Genomic DNA, 23,063 nt, shown 5'->3' on the forward strand with positions numbered 1-23,063 from the left:
CTCATATAGGGTAGGACAAGATTAGGGCCCAGCTAGAAAGATACTGCTGGTGGCCAGGGAAGGGGTGCGATATTACTAAATTCTGCCAATAATGCACAACATGTGAGCCAGAAAAAGCAGTTACAATCTAACCAGGGTATCAGCCACAGCCTAAAGGTCCACGGGAGCAACTTCAGATTGACCTCACAGGACCATAACCCCACTCCGTGGGTAAATGGTATTGTTTCATGATTCATTGATCACCTCACCAGGTTGGGGGGAAGTGTTCTTTGCTGAGATGGTAGCCTATGTGCTAGCTGAAGAGATAATAACTAGGAGGGGAACACTAGCCATCCTTGATTCGGATCAAAGGACACACTTTACCTTAAAGATGATAAGGAGGGCTAGCATGTTGTTAGGGGTCAAGAAGAATTTTTACATTTCATATGGACCTCATAGTGCTGGCATGGTTGAGAGATGGAACTGCATCCTAAAAAGGTGCCTAATGAATGCCCTAATGGAGGTCAGGGAAAGCTGATCTAGGGCAGCATTTCTCAAAATATTTGAGCCGGAGGAGCTCTTGACTCAGGGAACCCTTGCATAAAAATGATTATATCTATGCTCACGGTGCATTGGCATAATCAGTAAGTTGTAGATATAATAATACAAAAATAATTATCAATCCTCTTTTGGTGGAGATTGAATTTTTAGCCAACCTTTCTTGAAAAAAATCAGGTAATTAACCTTAGTTTACCTTTCTTGAAAATAATCTCTTTCTTCCCCTTTCATAAATTTTTAAAACTCATAAATTTCTGTTAAATAACTAGCTTAAGCCAAAATAGTATTTAATTTTCTAAATGTAGGCACTATAGAGTTAATTTAAATAAAGGCTGTAAATTGATTTTGTTTAATGCTATTTACAAAAAAATTATTAGCATTGTTGAAAAGTGAAGTTACAAAAAAGCATAAGCCAAAGCAGTATGAATAAAAATATAGTTTAAGACACAATTTTATAGAAGACATTGAAAAAACATTTTCTTACCAAGTGACATGATCAGGCTCAAATATAGGTCTAGCATGTGAAACCCGTGCTTGCTATTTGCTGCAAAAATTCTCAATTCTTAGTCAAATTTGAGATTAGCACATAGATTTCACCTTCAACTGAAATAAGACAATTTCTATCCTTGCTCTTGATGCCTGTTAAACAAGAAAAAGCTTGCTTGCACATGTAAGAAGTTGAAAACTGCAGCAAAATGTCCATTGCTTTCCTATGAATAGCAGGATACGCTTCACAGAAATCCAGAACTTGTCCAGAAGCAGGAAGGGAAATCTCATCTTGAGTGCATGATCAGAGTGCAGCTCACCAAGTTCTTCCTCGTCTCGCCAAGTCAAGTTCTCAGGCTGAGCAGAAGATTCACAGAAAGGCTCCCTCATTCAGTCATATACTTGAGTTGAAAGGGACGAAATGTATAGTTCAATCTTGTTCTGAAGTTCTTCCAAGTGGTTTTCAATAAGAGACATTCTGATATCCTTCCTCTCAAGCCTAAGCAGCAGAGGAAACATTTCAAGATTTCTTTTCGCAACATGATTTTTCAAAAGATTCAGTTTCCTTTTAAATCTAAGAATCTTGTCATTTGAAGTCAAAACATTTTCTCCAGGGCCTTGCAGAGATTTGTTCAACTGGATCACGTAATGAAAAATCCACGCTAACTAGGCCAGTTTCTGCAGCCATTCTTCATCTTCAAAACACTCTATAAAATCTGTCCTTACTATTTTCATAAGGGGAAGTAGGGAGAGGTAATTTGAGAGGGAGAGGCTGACTTCACAGCCCAAGTTGGGCGAGTCCATTTGATGCTTGTAAAACGCACTTCACGCTCCTCATCGGCCCACCATTCCCCTCTCAATGCAATACAGTGCTCACCAATTATCAATGGTCTCCTCTATCTCACATCAAAAACTCAGAATGGACTCAACCAAATAAACATGTTCCTACTACACACTGCCATACTAGGCTGAGAGACCTCTAATGAGATAGCTAACAGGGCTGCTCATCACTGCCCATCACTGCGAGCACTAGAATCTTTCAAAAGGACAATTTTTTAAAAATCATTATCTCTCACGGAACCACTGTTGAGAAACCCTGGTTTAGTATCTTACCAGCAGTGCTGATGAAACTACAAGTGAGCTCTGCTCGTGGGACAGGATTTAATCCTTTTAAACTAATGATAGGATGGGTTTAGCAAATACCTCAGGATTGGATTAAGGATGACCGAAGAGCTGATAAAGAGTGTATCATCCAGTTTGTACAGGATAAGGCCATTTGCATGCATGATCTAAAATGGGAGAGTGTGGACTGGGAGCACAAGTATGTCCAGGTAAAGAGGAACTTGCCAGAGCAGGAGGCAAGGTCACGATTAAGGTTGTACCCGCAAAACTAGGACTACAACACAGATGGACGGGACCAATTATGGTAATCTTGGCCGGGAAATGTATGCTCTAAAAGAAACTAAGGAAGGGACTGAGTGGAAATACTGATTTCACCTGAAATGATATTTTCAGCAGGGATGACTTAACCATGCAAAATACAGGTTTCCCCCGCCATCTGAAGGTAGAGCGTTCCTATGAAAGGGTTCGTAGACCGGAATGTCATAAAGTGAAGAAGCAATTACCATTTACTTACATGAGAAAAATTTGTGAGCGATCGCAGACCCAAAAATTAACTTACCAAATCATGCCAAATAACACATAAAACCTAAAATAACAGTAACATATAGTAAAAGCAGGAATGATATGATAAATACACAGCTTATATAAAGTAGAAATACTTTTCTACAATCATTGCCACACTGTTCTCCATTGCGAAAATCTCACGCAAGTGCTTTCGGCAGAAACACAGTGCAAGCGCTCTTGGTAGAAACACTCTCTCCAGTAACCTTTAAGCTGTGAAGCTGCCAAATCATACCAAATAACACCTAAAAATAGACAGCCTATATAAAGTAGAAATAATGTATGTACAGTGTAGTATCACTTACTGGAATCAGGAAGATAGCGCCAAGCACACTGATGATCGTGTATTAAGCTGAGTCATCGGAGGTTGGGGTGGTGCACTGGTCCCCAACCTCCAGGCAGCGACTGATACTGATCTGCGAAGCATGCAGCAGTACAGCAGTAGCGGGGACGCACCCAGCACATCTTTAAGAAAAAAGCCTAAATAAACAAGCTAATTAATTAGGTACCACCCGGCACGTAAATGTCGGCCCAGATCAGAGGCGATTGTTTCCATCAGGGCAGGCAGGTCATCTTCTTCTATGTCTGCCTGCCTCGATGTCAAAGGTCAAGGTTCATCATCTGCTGTGGCTGATGTGGAATGCTTGAAAAACGACAGTACGCTTGACTGCTTAGCTTCGCGCATTTTTCTATCATACAGTTCTTTGTAAGCACTCAAACCATCCTGCAAATTTTCCCTAAACCTACGCACCCTTTCAAAATTAAAGTCGTACTTTTCTGCAATCATTAACAACAGGAATTCTCCAGATGCTGGAAATTCAAGCAACACACATAAAAGTTGCTGGTGAACGCAGCAGGCCAAGCAGCATCTCTAGGAAGAGGTACAGTTGACGTTTCAGGCCGAGACCCTTCGTCAGGACTAACTGAAGGAAGAGTGAATAAGGGATTTGAAAGTTGGAGGGGGAGGGGGAGATCCAAAATGATAGGAGAAGACAGAAGGGGGAGGGATGGAGCCAAGAGCTGGACAGGTGATAGGCAAAAGGGATACGAGAGGATCATGGGACAGGAGGTCCGGGAAGAAAGACAAGGAGGTGTGGGGGGGGGGGGACCCAGAGGATGGGCAAGAGGTATATTCAGAGGGACAGAGGGAGAAAAAGGAGAGTGAGAGAAAGAATGTGTGTATAAAAATAAGTAACAGATGGGGTACGAGGGGGAGGTGGGGCATTAGCGGAAGTTAGAGAAGTCGATGTTCATGCCATCAGGTTGGAGGCTACCCAGACGGAATATAAGGTGTTGTTCCTCCAACCTGAGTGTGGCTTCATCTTTACAGTAGAGGAGGCCGTGGATAGACATGTCAGAATGGGAATGGGATGTGGAATTAAACTTTTTGATGATTTTAAGTTCCCTGGCCCCCACCGCTTTGTTTTCACCATGGATGTCCAGTTCCTATATACTTCCATCCCCCATCAGGAAGGTCTCAAAGCTCTACACTTCTTTTCAGATTCCAGACCTAATCAGTTCCCCTCTACCACCACTCTGCTCCGTCTAGCGGAATTAGTCCTTACTCTTAATAATTTCTCCTTTGGCTCCTCCCACTTCCTCCGAACTAAAGGTGTAGCTATGGGCACCCATATGGGTCCTAGCTATGCCTGCCTTTTCGTTGGCTTTGTGGAACAATCTATGTTCCGTGCCTATTCTGGTATCTGTCCCCCACTTTTACTTCGCTACATCGACGACTGCATTGGTGCTGCTTCCTGCACGCATGCAGAGCTCGTTGACTTTATTAACTTTGCCTCCAACTTTCACCCTGCCCTCAAGTTTATCTGGTCCATTTCCGACACCTCCCTCCCCTTTCTAGATCTTTCTGTCTCTGTCTCTGGAGACAGCTTATCCACTGATGACTACTATAAGCCTACTGACTCTCACAGCTATCTGGACTATTCCTCTTCTCACCCTGTCTCTTGCAAAAACGCCATCCCCTTCTCGAAATTCCTCCGTCTCCGCCGCATCTGCTCTCAGGATGACGCTTTTCATTCTAGGACGAGGGAGATGTCTTCCTTTTTTAAAGAAAGGGGCTTCCCTTCCTCCACTATCAACTCTGCTCTCAAACGCATCTCCCCCATTTCACGTACATCTGCTCTCACTCCATCCTCCCGCCACCCCACTAGGAATAGGGTTCCCCTGGTCCTCACCTACCACCCCACCAGCCTCCGGGTCCAACATATTATTCTCCGTAACTTCCACCACCTCCAACGGGATTCCACCACTAAGCACATCTTTCCCTCCCCCGCTGTCTCTGCCTTCCACAGGGGTCACTTCCTACGCGACTCCCTTGTCCATTCGTCCCCCCCATCCCTCCCCACTGATCTCCCTCCTGGCACTTAACCGTGTAAGCGGAACAAGTGCTACACATGCCCTTACACTTCTTCCCTTACCACCATTCAAGGCCCCAAACAGTCCTTCCAGGTGAGGCAACACTTCACCTGTAAGTCAGCTGGGGTGATATACTGCGTCCGGTGCTCCCAATGTGGCCTTTTATATATTGGTGAGACCCGATGCAGACTGGGAGACCACTTTCCTGAACACCTACGCTCTGTCCGCCAGAGAAAGCAGGATCTCCCAGTGGCCACACATTTTAATTCCGCATCCCATTCCCATTCTGACATGTCTATCCATGGCCTCCTCTACTGTAAAGATGAAGCCACACTCAGGTTGGAGGAACAACACCTTATATTCCGTCTGGGTAGCCTCCAACCTGATGGCATGAACATCGACTTCTCTAACTTCCGCTAATGCCCCACCTCCCCCTCGTACCCCTTGTGTTACTTATTTTTATACACACATTCTTTCTCTCACTCTCCTTTTTCTGCCTCTGTCCCTCTGAATATACCCCTTGCCCATCCTCTGGGTCCCCCCCGCCCCCCCGTCTTTCTTCCCGGACCTCCTGTCCCATGATCCTCTCGTATCCCTTTTGCCTATCACCTGTCCAGCTCTTGGCTCCATCCCTCCCCCTCCTGTCTTCTCCTATCATTTTGAATCTCCCCCTCCCCCTCCAACTTTCAAATCCCTTACTCACTCTTCCTTCAGTTAGTCCTGACGAAGGGTCTCGGCCTGAAACGTCGACTGCACCTCTTCCTAGAGATGCTGCCTGGCCTGCTGCGTTCACCAACAACTTTCATGTGTGTTTCTGCAATCATTGCTGTCAATTGCAGCGAAAATCTCACGCAGTTGCTTCACATTCAGTTCCTGGATGACTTCACTTTCGGTCCGTTCGCTGCTGCATTCGGTTTCAATTGTTATCCCTTCCTCTTCCAATTGCATCAGCTCTTCATCTATCAGTTCTTGGCCATGGGATGCCAAAACCTCTTCAACATCATCTTCCTCAACTTCCACAAGCCAAACTCACTTCGTCCTTACTTGGTTCACCACGATCGAAACACTTAATTATGTCTAGTTTTATGCTAAGTGTAACACCCTCTTTTAGGCTCTTCCGATACCTTAAAACTCATCTTGCTAACAGATGCTCACAGGCATGTGTTTAAGCAATGCCGGCTAGAATGCAGTTCCGGGGCAGCAGCTTGGCTGCTCGGGGCACGCGCTGTCTTTTTTCGTAACAGTGAAAACACCTTCTGTTAGCGAAAACAGGTAACTAATGTAGGTCTTTCGTAACTGCGAGGTTTCGTAAAGTGAACGTTCGAAAAGCAGGGGACACCTGCACAGTATATCCGCAGGAACAGTAAACATGGAGACCAACAAACTATGCTCTGAAGAATCTATATAATTGGATGTGTCATTCTTTTGAGGTCTCTCTTGATAGCAAACAAAATGCAGACTGTAAATTGAGGGACTAATGAAGAAAACTAACTGTGGGTTGTACCAGTTTTATGCGGTTTCACATCAGGGACGATAGCATGCAATGCTATGAAATGGACTTTTGAAAACTGCACAAACCTCAGGGAACATCCAGTGGGGAGTAGGCATACACAAGAGGGGGAATTCCGTGTTTATATTTGTCATGGTCAGATATGGAACCAACAAACTATTCACACTTAAGTGCAACAATGAAACTTATTCGGTAGCACGACAAGGGCTGATCTGTTCGGGAATTGATCTCTGCAGGATCACTTCTTACCACAAGAGAACCATGTGTACTGAAGGCCAGAAGAACACTAGGGGGATAGGGTTAAAACTTAGAGATGGGTGAAAGGGTTACACTAGAACCAGGCTACAGACACCTGCAGATAGTTTTAACCTGACTGTTTAACAGCTACCTAGTTTTTTGCGGGACAGTACAAATCACCTTTTCAACATTTACTCTGTAGGCAAGCTACTCATAGTGAGTTTAGGACAGAAAAGCAGAGAAGTGAAAAGGGGCTCGATTGAGTTGTTAGGAGCAGGATATTCGGCAGTTGTGTTCACAGTCATTACTTTAGATATAGCAGAAATAGATATGCAACCTTCAGCAGAGGTTGAAGAGGATCACAAAACCAAATTATGGTGATTTGGAACAAGCTAGCAAAATAGGGGTAGAAGGGGAGTTAGAAACTATCCAGTTATTGCAGCCATTAAAGGATATAACTAACGAGATTATTGATAGAGTGAATATTAACACCTGATCCTGTGGTAAAAATGCAGCCTGTACAATGTATGCTGCCTGGCTCTTGTCTGTAGTCAGGATAAGTTTTGCACAGTTAGAAGGTCACAGAATCTCAAACAGGGCAGACAAGCAGCTGAAAGACTAGCTGGGTGAAGACCCCTGTGTGCTTCCTTTTGAGATCTCATTCTGACTAACCATACTCCAGGAGACTGCAAAAATGAGAGGAGTCCAATATATGCTGCAGTGACAATCAGAAGTATGCACTTATGAAAATGCATAATGTCAGAAAATACCATGAGGGAACTTAGATATCTTGAAGCAACCCACCAGCCTATGCAATGGAGTTACACAAAGGGAGCATCATCAGGCATGTCCAGAGGAGATTATATGAAGAAGTCTGACTGAATGCAGTTTTGCCTTACATGATAACTATTCCCTGTTCATATAGCCCACTGAAAAATGAAAACTTTCTGAACAATACTTTGTTGAACATTTACAACATCGCAACATCAGCATGAACATATTACAAGGAGTAGTTATAATGTAGTCTGACTGGCTATAATGTGATATCTCAATCGAATTAATGATTGCAGAGCACAGCCTGCCTAAGAACTGATGCTGGATCTCGAGCTGGAGCTTACCATTTCTGGTAGTGACACAGAAAAAAGACTGCACAGGTATGTAGCCACAGAATGACCACTCATTCCACACTTTACTGCTGATTGGGAAAAGATTGTCTGAGAGGGGATAAGGAAGCCACTATGAAATGGGATGCACTGTCAATACCGATAACAGATCATTAGAATACTGCCAAATTGGCTCGAGAGAAACTCTCCGTTTGAGTCAATATTTGGAATTGGGATATGAATTTAGAAATCCATCCCTGCATTTGACTTACGCCATTGTTGTACAGCTGATTATTTTAATAACTGTTATTATTTTAGTGTGCAAGTAGAGCATAGGTGTGATAGTCATTTAGTTGGCCAAACAAGAGTATTGTTCGGGATCTAATCTTAAGGCTGTTCTAGGCCAAGGGCCAAGAGGGGAGGACTGTTGTAGAGAATGTCATTGTGAGGGTTAATAATTAATAAATCAAGATATAGAATATGCTAATATGGTAACAGGTAACCCCAAACAAAAGTAGAGACATGGAATGCAGCAGTGACAACACCCAGGTTATACAGTAATAAACTATAAAGTATAAGATTTCAGAAACTTCACTAATGTGTTATAAAGTGCACCCATTGTCATAATAGAAAATGGAGTTGCTGTTAGAGCTGTAGATAATCATTCTATTCTGTAATCACAATCTAGTCTACCACTTAATAGAGCCACCATTCTGCCATAAAAATGGCATTTTTCAGGGAATTTTGCCAATTGAGAATGTTAAAGCTGAACCAAAATTCACGCTTGGGTAGATCAGCTTTGGCTGGCTTCCCCTGTGCACTCCAGTTTTTAATAAATCACCAACTCCAGGTAATCTTTCCGCTTGCTCCTACAAGAAGACTAAAGTCATTGACTTTAGTTCAAGTATAAACTCAGTTCTACAGCTTTATACACCACTAGCCATCCTTGATGTGCCTATATTGATGACATTCTAAACTCTTTGCAACCTCAACTAAACCTCTGGATCCTTTATTAGCTTCATTTATAGACTCATCACCAACTCTGCTTCTACTTGATTTGACTCAAGGTATGACTCAAGTAATGATGAGTCGGAGTACAGAGGGAGATAGAGGTCAGGATAACAACCTTTCCCTCACTGACAGTTAAGAAAAGGAGCTGGTCATTGACTTCAGAAAGGGGGCAGTGCAATGTTCCTGTCTACATCAATGGCGCTATGGTTGAGAGCTTCACGATGCTAGAAGTGAACATCACCAATAGACTGTCCTCGCCCAACTGTATTAACACCATGGCCAAGAAAGCTCACGAGCAGCTTTACTTCCTTAGCCAGCTAATGAAATTTGTAATGTCCCCTTTGACCTTCACCAATGTTACTGATGCACCGTAGAAAGCACCCAATCCAGATGCATCACAGTCTGGTCTGGGAAATGCTGTGCCCAAGTCTGAAGAGTTAGTGGATGCATCTGAGCACATCAGGAAAACTAGCCTTCCGTCTGTAGACTCTGTGTACACTTCACTGCCTCACTAAAGCCGTCTGCATAATCAAAGACCCAACCACCTCTGACATTTTTTCTTCTCTCCTCCCATCATGCAGAAGATACAAAAGCCTGAAAAGCCAGGTTCAAAAACAGCTTCTGTCTTGCTGTTATAATACTATTCGAATGATTCCTCAGCACAATAAAACAGACTCTTGACTTCACAATCTACCTCGTTATGAACTTACAGCTTATTATGTCCTGTACCGCATTTCCTCTGTAATTGTAACACTTTATTCTATGTTCTGTTATGGTTTTACCTTGTACTACCTCAAAGCACTGCTGTAGTTAATTGATCTGTAGTATGCAATGCAAGTTTTTCACTCTACCTCAGGACATGTAACGATAATAAACTAATCTACCTGATCACATGCTTTGCTGGAATTCTTATCCATATCTTTGCCATACTCAGATTCAAATATGCTATTCCTCCCTGGTCAGCCTCACAGTTCACAATTTCCAAATCCCAAGATCAAGATCAGTTTAATCATCACCTCTGATCAGATTAGATTAAATTAGATTAGATTCAACTTTATTGTCATTGTGCCAAGTACAGATACAAAGCCAATGAAATGCATTTAGCATCTGACCAGAAATGCAAAGAATAGTGTTATTTACAAAATAACTGCAAATAAAAAAAGTGCTACAGTTCACAAATATAAAAGTACTGAGACAGTACTATACGGATGCAATGCTGCCGAGCGCCGTGATGAGAGGTTCAGCAGGGTCACAGCCTCAGGGAAGAAGCTCTTCCTGTGCCTGCTGGTGTGGGAGCGGAGGCTCCTGTAGCGCCTACCGGATGGGAGGAGAGTAAAAAGTCCATGGTTAGGGTGTGATGCATCCCTGAAAATGCTTTTCACCCTGCCCAGGCAGCATTTATAGTGGATGTTCTCAATGGTGGGCAATTGGGTGCCGATAATCTGCTGGGCAGTTTTAACCACATGCTGGAATGCTTTGCGGTCCGATATGGGAAAATTGCCATACCACACTGAGATGCAGTTGGTGAGTATGCTCTCAATGGTACAGTGGTAAAAGTCTGTCAGTATCCTGGGACAAAGGTGAGCTTTCTTCATGCTCCACAGGAAATAAAGGCTCTGTTGCGCCTTTTTGATCAGGATGGAGGAGTTCAGGGACCAGGTGAGATCCTCGGAAATGTGGACACCAACGGAATTTGAAGCTTGATACATGCTCCACTACAGCTCCGTTGATGTAGATAGGGACGTGAGTGTGACTCCTGCCATGCCTGAAGTCCACAATGATCTCCTTGGTCTTTTGGGTGTTAAGGGCTAGATTGCTGTCGGCACACCACGCAGCCAGGTGCTGGACCTCGTCACTGACCAACCCTGGCTCCCAGTCAAGCTGTCTAAAGCTCTCAACATTTTTCGTCATATCCTTTCCTGGTTTTGGGTCTTCCTATCCATAGAACTGTACATCATAGTACAGGCCCTTTGACCCATGGTGTTATGTCAATCTTTTAACCTACTCCAAAATCAAACTAAATCCTCCCTCCTGCATTGCCCTATCTAAAAGTCTCTTAAATGCCCCGAACGTATTTAACTCTACTGTCAACTCTGGGAATGCATCCCATGCAACGACCACTGTCTGTGTAAAAAAAACTTAACTCTGAGAACACCCATTGGTTTTACTCCATTCATCATAAAATTATGTCCTCTCATATTAGCTATTAATTGCTGGATGAAATGGGCCATTCCTAGCAAGCAATGTGATAATGGGAAACTTGAAGCTCAGTCTCCTTTACAAGAGATGCAACATAGATCATTTAAAAGCAATCACCTTTAAATTCTGCCCTCTCATATTAGCATTTCCACCTGGAAAACAGGCACTGACTATCCACTCTATTATTGCCTCTTATCATTTTATCCACTTCAATTAAGTCACCTCTCATTCTCATCTTTTCTTTTCTTTTAAAAGCCTTTGTTCATTCAACCTTTCCTCATAAGACATGCTCTCCAAATCCTGGTAAATCTCCTCTGCACATTTTCTAAAGCTTCCACATCCTCCCTACAACGAGGCGACCAGAACTAAACACGATACTCTGCGTGGCTAACCGGACATTAATGGCTGTTCAAAAAGCAAGAGTGACACAAGCTCCAACCTACACAATCTCTGAGTAATCCCAAATTTATTTAAAATTAGGAAAGACTGAGATAAAATCAATCCAAATTAGCAATATAAATAATGCATAGAAATTTCGATTGAGGTTTACATGCTTACTTGGCTCTCAGGAGGTCTTGGTCTTTCAATGCTGATCCCTGTAGATAGATCACTCTTTGCGCCCACATTGGAATTTGCAATACCCTTCGAACCTGAATGTCCATTTCAGTAGGACAAAGAATCACAACATAGTAATCCTGTAAGAAAAGTGTAAGATTCTAAGTATAGTTAGAAGGATACAAGATGTACTTTCTTCCATTTCAAAGCAAAAGCAGAAATGTAACCTTCTTCACTGCTTGTTTGACTAACTAATCAGATGAAAGGAATATGTTTTCTTGCTTTCTTCAGTTCCCCTGATTCACTTACAAATATGCAGCTAATTAGTAATTCTGCTTCTTAAAACTTCTTGTATTTTTTTTAAATGTTTTAATTGTCATTAGTAAACAATGACTATAATGCTGTTGTGTAATGCAATTGAACTGTATAAGTAACTTACAGTTAGCATAAGATGTGCCTTATATATAAGAATACTAAACACTCTATGATAATAAACTACAAAAAGTGGGCCACAGTAGTAAAATAGTAATTATGAAAATAATTTTTATTGGTACATCTCAGAAAATCTTTAGTTGCCATACTAGTTCACAGAAGAGTGATGCATCTTCCAAATAAAATTAAATCAGTCACAGATATTTAATTACATTCAGTGTAAGAGAATTGTATTTCCAAAGGAAAGTTGTTTGCTACTGCTATTTATTTTCTTTTATACAACATTGTAAATTATCTGAACAACTTGTTGCAGATAAATGAGTCTTCATAATCATGGTATCTGCATTGATTCCTGATGCTTCTAAACTACTGTATCTTCAGTGAAATGCAGTATTTAGATAATAAAAACTGAATTTTATTGACCAATTTAATGCTCGTGAATAGAATTTCTATTTATCGTACGACATAAATCCTAGATTCATCCAGATAATCTATATGGAGAAGGACATGTTAAATTTAATTGAATTCACTTCACCACTGAGTAGGCAAAGTAAAAACTAATATCAACAGATCAACATTCATTAATTCCAACTGTGTAAACACTGCAGACATCACATTATTTTTGTCTTAGATCACTATTGTCCGCTTGGTAGTCACTTCAGTATAAATTACACCACTAAATAAGAATTCATCCGCATGACTTATTAAGCCCAATACAGAGTGAAAGTATGATTGAATTCCAAATGAGTACTTCTCTAATATTTATTTGTTAGCTTATTGACTATGCAAACATTTGAATGACTAGATTTTGTGCCAATAGTTCCAATAGAAGTATATGTAATTTTATTAAATTTGACATAATCCAAAACACATTCATTCCTTCAACTAAAATACAAATTTAAATGCCTTTCTTGATGGTTCACCACTTTAGCTTGTGAATTATTGGATTACATCTTGTAAATATTACTGCTGGTAAATGTGGTTGAAAGATATCGTAAGACAATTCGCACCCCCTAAAGTCATAAATTCAACTATTTCTATGTTAAAATACTTTGTTAAGGAAAGAACTAAGTGAATAATTATACATTCTTTATAACCTGGAGACGGGGATGTGCATAGAATTCATTTAAAAAATCCATAAGCAGGTCAATCTTCAAAGAAGTGACACACAGCACGACGTGTTTCTCTGTCTGTGCTCTATGGCGACTATAGTTTCCACCTGATTTCTGTCTCTCCATCCACAGGTAGGCCAGCTGTTCAAACTGAAAAGACAGGATATGATTTACCATTTCAAACAAACCAAAAGATACTGTCTATGATTACCAATGACAGGAAATCTAGGAGGCCAGATGATCTTTTTATCCCTGCGTAATCCAGATTATAATACAATATATTATAATATATTCATTTTTTGTTCATTATAAATCAAAAAATTACAATTTACGTACATTCTGGGTGAAATATGATTGTCTTAAAAATTAGTTTCAACTGGTGAAGATTCAAAGGATAGGTTTTCAAATCAACTTTTTCCTATATGTGGGAATATAGCAGGTGCTATGGAAAATGTCCATATTTGATTATATATATGCTAAATTTCACTAATAGTCTTATCGAATTTGTTAGTTTACAATTTTTCCTTTTAAGTAAAAAAAGGGACAAATTTTACTATATCATTATCCATATGGTGCCTAAATCTATGCTTACAAAATTGACATACAGATAGCTACATCAAGTTAACTTTTAATAACATTAACCTCCGAAGGAAATGTTAGAAAGCAAATTAATGATCCAGTGTTTATGCCAGTACAGCCATTAGTAATCCATTCGTAATCCTTTTAGTAATCTTCGTAATTAGTAATTCTCTTTCCTCACAGTAAGATGGTGGCGAGTGTACACGCAGTGGCCTCTCAGGGGCTAAACAAAGAAGCTATTTTTTGTTCAATGTGTTTTTATACATAGTAAAACCATTCTTGACTCCAATAATTACATGTACAGTAGGTCCACCGCATCAGTGAGCTGCTTATTGTTCAGTATAGTTTGCTGGGGTGGCATAAGAGCCAGCTGGCAGTTCAGAGTAGATGAGTTGGCCCGTTGGGTCGAGAGAATCAGATCAGGCCATCAGGCGAGGGATTCGAGTCAAGCTGTCAGACCAAGGCAGGCAAGGCACACCAGTCAGACTGAGAGGCTGGGGGATTTGAGTTAGGCTGTCGGAAGAGGGGATTCAAGTTGGGGATTTGAGTCGGGCTCTTGAGCCTAGGAATTCGGGCTGGACTATTGGACCGCAGGAGAAGCTGGATTAGGTTCAAAAGAGCTGGCCTGGGTCCAGACCTTGCTGCTGCCTGCTACTCGGAGGCACTGGAGTTAGCATGAAGGCGGCATGTTGTGAAAACGTGAGTGACTGTCTGGGAGGTTTCTATTGAGATGGCAAGACCCTTTTGGGTATTGATTGTCTCAGGCCTGCTTCCCTTGTTTGGTGATGAGACGGGCGGCGAGGCAGCAGTGTCGCCTTGGTCATAGCGAGAACTAGGCCTCAAGCCTCATGCTTGCATTGTAACGTGGCATCCATGCTCGGTAGGGGGTGGCCTCGCCCATCAGTGCAGCTCTCCTGTGTTGGATTGGTGGGACAACAGGCTGGACTGCTTGGAACCATAAATTTTCAGGGCTTGTCACTTAGGGTCTCAGACTAAAAAATATGATTATTTTCTTTTTTACCCTTTCTCATTATATTGATTGTGCATGTATGTTTTTGCACCTTGGCCCCAGAGGAATACTGTCTCGTTTGGTTGTATCCATGTATGGCTTGAATGACAATTAGACTTGTTTTGATTTGATTTGATTTGCTTGTGCAACCATGCTAGGGCATATCCACACTACATTTAAAAATCTCTTGGAGAACACTTCTGTATTTTAATTTGTAAATCTCATGGCTTTATGTCATGAACTACCACCCTTGCTAAAACACCAGAATCTGTGATCAACTGGAATTTCATCTTACATAGTTGCGGTGGTACAGTAGTGTAGCAGTTAGCGTAATGCTTTGGTAGTGCCAATGGCGCAGGTCCAGTTCTGCCACTGTCTGCAAGGAGTGTGTACATTCTCCCCCCGACTGTATGGGTTTCCTCTGGGTGCTCCAGTTACCTCTTACCTTCCAAAGGTGTGCAGGTTCGTAGCATAATCAGACAGACGAGTGTAATTAGGTGACAAAAGCTCAATGAGTTGGAAAGGTCTGTTACCATACTGAATCTCTAAATTAAATAATATTTTCGGGCTACTTTACAGAGGACCTGATGAATTTTCTGTCATCTCCAGACACTTCCTTTGATTTTGGTGGCAAAAGGTGCAAGAAATCTCAAGGAGTAACCAGGTAACAACAGCAGATGGCAACAGTTTCACTGTCAGTTGTTACCACAAAATCCAAAACAATATTTGAACTCCTTTATGCTGGGCACGAAGGTAGATTATACACCAGCAGGGCAATCATGAGCACTGCACTTTCAAGAGATTAGCTCCCAACTGGCAAGAACATACTAACCTTCACTGTTTGTTTTGAATAGTAAACATGGAACATCTCCTAAGGGTAGCTAAAAAAATCCAATAAAAATATGAAGCCTATTGAAATGGATGGAGTTTGTTTAGAAATGATGGGTTCAGAACTGACAGGAAACAGGAACTGGAACTCACAGGAAACAGGGACTGGAACTCAGTGCAGTGTACGTAGTGGATCGGAAACTAGAAGATTACTGAACTTGAGACAAAAGCAATTATTTTCCAGACTTTGCCATCCAGGAGGACGACTTGCAGGAACTCAAAACATAAAGCAAGCTGATGCAATGGGATCAATTAATTATTTTTGAGTAGTAGATGGGATACTGTGGCAATCAAGCTCGCTTTCTTTTATCAATATAAAGCATACACAAATACAAAAATATAGCTAGCAACTAGAACATATCCACTTTTCTTGATGAGTTATTAAATGGAAGCAACAGCAGATGTCAAAGAATTTCAACTTTAAATGGCAAAATAAATTGATGTATTTGATTTTGACATATCAATGCCAGAGGAATTTGAATAGTTTTTACTTCTTATGTCGTAACAAATCTCAAGTTAAAAACATGTTTAAAACAATTAATCACAGGTGTGGACAACACTGATATAGCCTGTATATATTACCACTCTCCTTCTACCCTGAAATGGGAGGTGCGGAGCGAGATCTTGAACCAAAGCGATCTGTGTCATGCAACTACTGGGCTACTTCGGCAAGCAATTGCAACAGAATCAGAATCAGATTTATTATCACTGTCTTATATGACTTGATTTTTTTTTGTTTTGTGGCAGCAGTACAGTGCATGACATAAAATAACTTCAAATTACAAAAGAAATAAATAGTGCACAAAAAAAAGGAATAAGGAGCTCGAATTTGTGAGTTCATGAACCATTCAGAAACCTGATGGCGGAGGGAAAGAAGCTGTTTCTAAAGGGCTGAGTGAGGGTCTTCAGGCTCCTATATCTCCTTTCTGCTGGCAATAATGGGAAGAGGATAGTAAAAGTCCACAGTGATTGTTGCTGTCTTCTTGAGGCACCACCTCTTTAAGATGACCTCAAATGGCTGGGAAGTTTGGGCCAGTGATAGGGCTGGCTGAGTATACAACACACTGCAGCCTCCTCTGAGCTTATACACTTTAGGCCCTCCAAACCATATATATCCCCAGCGTCTTTGGGAAACCATGGGTGATGGATTTGGACAGAATCTTATCATTCACATTCAACACTGAAATGGTTTTCCATTTCCTGATGTTGTTCCTCTCCCTCTTCAGTTAGTTAATAAGGGTGATGCAAACTTTCTTCATGAAGTGTGACATGCTACCAGCCAGAAGCGTATCGAACAATGGCAGAAAAAGTTACCCTTTTGAAGGGATAGAGAACGTCATGTCATGATTATTTAATTTGCATAATTTGTTACCTCATACACACTTATATAATGGGCGTTTCCTTGTACTGGATATCAGGGCCACAGTGAAAACTGGATTTCTTGATGGGAAAGAGGAATAAGTAGTTTGTAAAGGTATAGCTAAACTGGCCAATTTAGAGTAGCAAGAGTATAAAGATGATCAATTATGCAGTTCAGTAACATTATACTGCACCAACTAACACAGTCCACTGAGAACTTTCAGCTCCAGTACATTTAAGCTTCAGGCTAAATCCATTTAAGTGCATAAAGTGAAAGTGTTTGTTTCTCTTACAGAAATGCATATTCTGCTGTTTGACTTAAGAAGTTGTTCAAATTTGGTATAGAACAAATAATTACACCTGTTAGACTTGGACATTGCTAATCAGTAAGCTCAATAATTAACTTCAAGTTAGATATATTTTAGATGAGGAAAAAGTATCATTGAAGGAATATTGTAACCTTACAGTACTTTATTTGATAGCTGATAAAGGGGGTGCTGTTGTAGTCTGGCGTACTGACCTCTACCTTGCCGAGGCACAGCGACAACTCGCGGATACCTCCTCTTATTTACCCCTCGATCGTGACCCCACTAAGGAGCACCAGGCCATTGTCTCCCACACTATCAACGACTTTACCCGCTCAGGGGATCTCCCATCCACTGCTACCAACCTTATAGTTCCTACACCCCGCACTTCCCGTTTCTACCTCCTACCCAAGATCCACAAACCTGCCTGTCCTGGCCGACCTATTGTCTCAGCTTGCTCCTGCCCCACCGAACTCGTTTCTGCATACCTCGACACTGTTTTATCACCCCTTGTTCAATCCCTTCCGACCTATGTTCGTGACACTTCTCACGCTCTTAAACTTTTCGATGATTTTAAGTTCCCTGGCCCCCACCGCTTTATTTTCACCATGGATGTCCAGTCCTTATATACTTCCATCCCCCATCAGGAAGGTCTCAAAGCTCTACGCTTCTTTTTGGATTCCAGACCTAATCAGTTCCCCTCTACCACCACTCTGATCCGTCTAGCGGAATTAGTCCTTACTCTTAATAATTTCTCCTTTTGCTCCTCCCATTTCCTCCAAACTAAAGGTGTAGCTATGGGCACCCGTATGGGTCCTAGCTATGCCTGCCTTTTTGTTGGGTTTGTGGAACAATCTATGTTCCGTGCCTATTCTGGTATCTGTCCCCCACTTTTCCTTCGCTACATCGACGACTGCATTGGCGCTGCTTCCTGCACGCATGCAGAACTCGTTGACTTTATTAACTTTGCCTCCAACTTTCACCCTGCCCTCAAGTTTACATGGTCCATTTCCGACACCTCCCTCCCCTTTCTAGATCTTTCTGTCTCTGTCTCTGGAGACAGCTTATCCACTGATGTCTACTATAAGCCTACTGACTCTCACAGCTATCTGGACTATTCCTCTTCTCACCCTGTCTCTTGCAAAAACGCCATCCCCTTCTCGCAATTCCTCCATCTCCGCCGCATCTGCTCTCAGGATGAGGCTTTTCATTCTAGGACGAGGGAGATGTCTTCATTTTTTAAAGAAAGGGGCTTCCCTTCCTCCACTATCAACTCTGCTCTTAAATGCATCTCCCCCATTTCACGTACATCTGTTCTCACTCCATCCTCCCACCACCCCACTAGGAATAGGGTTCCCCTGGTCCTCACTTACCACCCCACCAGCCTCCGGGTCCTACATATTATTCTCCGTAACTTCCGCCACCTCCAACGGGATCCCACCACTAAGCACATCTTTCCCTCCCCCCCCTCTCTGCATTCCGCAGGGATCGCTCCCTACACAACTCCCTTGTCCATTCGTCCCCCCCATCCCTCCCCACTGATCTCCCTCCTGGCACTTATCCGTGTAAGCGGAACAAGTGCTACACATGCCCTTACACTTCCTCCCTCACCACCATTCAGGGCCCCAAACAGTCCTTCCAGGTGAGGCATCACTTCACCTGTGAGTCGACTGGGGTGATATACTGCGTCCGGTGCTCCCGATGTGGCCTTTTATATATTGGTGAGACCCGACGCAGACTGGGAGACCGCTTTGCTGAACATCTACGCTCTGTCCGCCAGAGAAAGCAGGATCTCCCAGTGGCCACACATTTTAATTCCACATCCTATTCCCATTCTGACATGTCTATCCACGGCCTCCTCTACTGTAAAGATGAAGCCACACTCAGGTTGGAGGAACAACACCTTATATTCCGTCTGGGTAGCCTCCAACCTGATGGCATGAACATTGACTTCTCTAACTTCCGCTAGGCCCCACCTCCCCCTCGTACCCCATCTGTTACTCATTTTTATGCACACATTCTTTCTCTCACTCTCCTTTTTCTCCCTCTGTCCCTCTGAATATACCTCTTGCCCATCCTCTGGGTCACCCCGCCCCCCCGTCTTTCTTCCCAGACCTCCTGTCCCATGATCTTCTCGTATCCCCTTTTGCCTTTCACCTGTCCAGCTCTCGGCTCTATCCCTCCCCCTCCTGTCTTCTCCTATCATTTTGCATCTCCCCCTCCCCCTTCAGCTTTCAAATCCCTTACTCACTCTTCCTTCAGTTAGTCCTGACGAAGGGTCTCGGCCTGAAACGTCGACTGCGCCTCTTCCTATAGATGCTGCTTGGCCTGCTGCGTTCACCAGCAACTTTGATGTGTGTTGCAGTACTTTATTTGAGCTGTTTAATTGTAAATACTCAGACAACTTTTCAGCAAACTCCAAATAAAGCTTAACTGAATCTATACATAATAATTTTACCTCTTTGGTACATAAATAGTAGCTTCTATTTTCTGGTTTAATTTGTTCCTCATTTGTCAAAATTAGTACTTACCTATGAAAGCAAGATAGAGCAACAATCAACTGACAAGCTATCAGTGATCATACTATTTGAGATAAATAAAATAAATATAAAAGTAGGCCACTTCAGAGCCAAAATATCTGAACAGTAGTTGATAAAAAGAATACGTTACAAATATTTTAGAAATTATGCACAACACTGAAACTACTATATGCACTGGGCTGCTTACCTGTATTGGCAACACTACAAGTGCAACGCAGATCATGACGACCACTAACAACTTGGAAGGCCATACTTTGGGCGTGACATCACCAAACCCCACAGTTGAGAAAGTGACAATGCAGAAGTAAAGGGAGTCAAAGAGTGTCAGGTTATTCCCTGCTCTTTCCAAATGCTGTATTCCACAGATGCTAAAAAAAAAGTTAAGGTATTAAAAACATTAAAGAATCTTACAAAACTGTACAGGTTAAAAGAAAAGGAGGACATTTTCCTTCCTTTTTGTAATACTAAAATTGCTTAAAAATCACTGATATTCTTGAGCCTGTTTCATCAATTAAACAACTTTATGGTTATTTTCCCATGAACTACACAATTAATTTTTTAACGTTTATTTTTCTTGAGGTGATGCATTTTCCATTACAAAACCAATTACATTCCCTGTAACAATTTAGCTTAGCAAAGCACATTTCTGCGTCATCAAAAATTTTCTTGGATATTGCCCAGCAATCAGATGTATAGTGTAACACGGCAGCATCTAGATTCCAGTAGAAGAGTTTTGTTTTGAACTTTCGTGTGGGCCTTATAAAAGAAAGATTTAGTAATCCAAAATAAGGATTTCTTGAGGAATAATAACTACTATAGTGTTGCATATTGTAATGTTATTTAATTTTATAATCTAAAACAACTTTCAATCTTAAATTCCCATTAAAAAAGGAAACCAACTTTAACTCAAATGATGATTATAGAAATGAATCCTATAAGGCTTGATTGAAAATTAAGCATACAGCTAATCTATACCCCTAGGGTTGTTCACTTGTCAAAGATGAAAATCAGAGTTTAAAACAGAAATTTTTTAACCCTCAGCAGATAGGACAGTATCTGTGGAAAGTGAAATAGAGTTAACATTTCACTATTAACAGAGCGAAATATTAACTCTGTAGGTTTTCCCACAGACACTGACCCGCCGAGTGTTTCAAGCATTCTCTGTTTTCAGCTGAGATTTTCAGCATCTGCAGATCATTGAACTTCACAAAAAACTATGGGTTATACCAATGTCATTCTGTTCCTGCATGTGCAGATATGTTCTTTCCCCCATTGTCCCTACTTATTGAGAAAGAACTTTTATTTGTAACCATTAGTCTATTTTCTCTGCAACTGATGCCAGTTCCTGCTGAGAGGTCCTCCACTTCCTGTTCTTCTTGTGCATTATAGCAAGGCCAAGCAGCTCATCAAGCAAATAATTAAATCAAAACTGTACCACCCCCAAATGACAATGGTGGTGAATGCTTGGGTAAGTAATGCAAACAGGAGCTCTATGATTGTTTCCAATCTTAGCAATGTAGAAGCAAACAGATCAGTGGGGTGGGCCGGGGTGTGAATGAGACTGAGTTGCTTGTAAATCGAAGGAAAGAATTTTAGCCTGCTCTCATGAGGCCCAGCATCATAAGCACTAATCTTTTGTTTTCTCTAAAACAGATGAGCATTTGAGTGCATTGACACAGAATACCCTTTCCTCCCGTCCAGTGACAGGCATTAAGCTTGATCCAAAAGTATTTGCACAGTCTGACATATTTATTGAAACATTTATCAACAAAAGCCCATTCCTTCAGTAGAAGCCTTAATATGGATTTCATATTGGTTGCTTAACGAGTACTCTCAGAAGGTCAAAAGTTGTGCTTAAGGGCGTGAAAACAGAGCAGAAAGAAGATAGAACAAAATACCACAGTACAGTACAGTCCATGGCGTCATCCTGACCCTTTAACCTGTTCAAAAAACAATCTAACCCTTCCCAACCACTAATTTTTTCTTCTACCTATGCACTTATCTGAAGTGTCCCTAATGTATCTGTCTCCACACCACCCCTGGCAGAGTGTTCCACACACCTGTGTGAAAAAAAAACCTACCTGTAACATCCATCCCTATACTTTCATCCAAAGACATTAAAGTTATTCCCACTCGTATTAGCTATTTCCAAAAAAGTCTCTGGCTGTTCACTCTAAGACTCTATCATTTTGTACACCTCTATCAAATCACCTCTCATCCTCTTTCTCTCGAAAGAGAAAAGCCCGAGCTTGCTCAACCTATCCTCATAGGCCATCCTTTCTAATACAGTCATCATTCTGGTAAGTCTCCTCTGCACTATCTCTAAAGGTTTCACATCTATCCTATAAAGAGGCGACCAGAACTGAACACAATACTTCATGTGTAGTCTAAGCAGAGTTTTATAGAGTTGCAACATTACCTCACAGCACTTGAACTCAATCCCCTGGCTAATGAAAGCCAACACAACATACGCCTTCTTAACCACCCTACCAACTTGCACTGCAACTTTAAGGGATCTCTTGACATGGACCCCAAGATCCCTCTATTATCCTTGCATTTATCCCTGATTTCTGACTTCAAGTTCAACCTTCCAATGTATAGCACTTTACAGTTTTCCAGATTGGAATCCATCTGCCACATAGCTCAACTCTGCATCCTCTCAATGTCCCATTGTAACCTACGATACTATTCACAGCATCGTCGATCTTCATTATCATCAGCAAACTTATTATCCAGCCCTTCCACTTCTTTATCCAAGTTACTTATAAAAATCACGAAGAGCAGAGGTTCCAGAACAGATCCCTGTGGAACACCACTGGTCATGGACCAGTACGTAGAAAACACTCCATCTACTACAGTACTACCCTTTGTCTTCCACAGGCAAGCCAATTCTGAATCTACGCAGCCAACTTTCCTTGGGACTCATACCTTCTGATATTCTGAATGAGCCTACCATGGGGGAACTTTGTGAAATGCCTTACAAAAATCCACGTGTACCACATCCACTGCTCTGCCTTCATCAATATGCTTTGTCACTTCCTCAAAGATTTCCATAAGGCTGGTGAAGCATGATTTGCCCCACTAAAAGCTATGATGACTATCCATAATCAAACCATGCTTCTTAAAATGCTTGTTAAAATGCTTG

The 23,063-nt window shown here is 41.7% G+C and overlaps 1 protein-coding gene across 2 annotated transcripts in view; it reads right to left on the reverse strand.

Moving 5' to 3' along the window:
- The window catches only part of kcnt2a (potassium channel, subfamily T, member 2a), a 1,051,023-nt gene that overhangs the window by 546,874 nt on the left and 481,086 nt on the right, over nucleotides 1–23,063 (reverse strand). For both annotated transcript variants that reach the window (XM_063063856.1, XM_063063854.1), the window contains 3 exons: nucleotides 20,106–20,286; nucleotides 13,224–13,388; nucleotides 11,698–11,834 (listed from right to left, as the gene is read on the reverse strand). In XM_063063856.1, coding sequence (XP_062919926.1) covers nucleotides 11,698–11,834; nucleotides 13,224–13,388; nucleotides 20,106–20,286 — 483 coding nt within the window. The remainder of the gene's footprint in view (nucleotides 1–11,697; nucleotides 11,835–13,223; nucleotides 13,389–20,105; nucleotides 20,287–23,063) is intronic.

The sequence above is a fragment of the Mobula hypostoma genome, chromosome 12, assembly GCF_963921235.1.
Source record: "Mobula hypostoma chromosome 12, sMobHyp1.1, whole genome shotgun sequence".
Classification (NCBI taxonomy): domain Eukaryota; kingdom Metazoa; phylum Chordata; class Chondrichthyes; order Myliobatiformes; family Myliobatidae; genus Mobula; species Mobula hypostoma.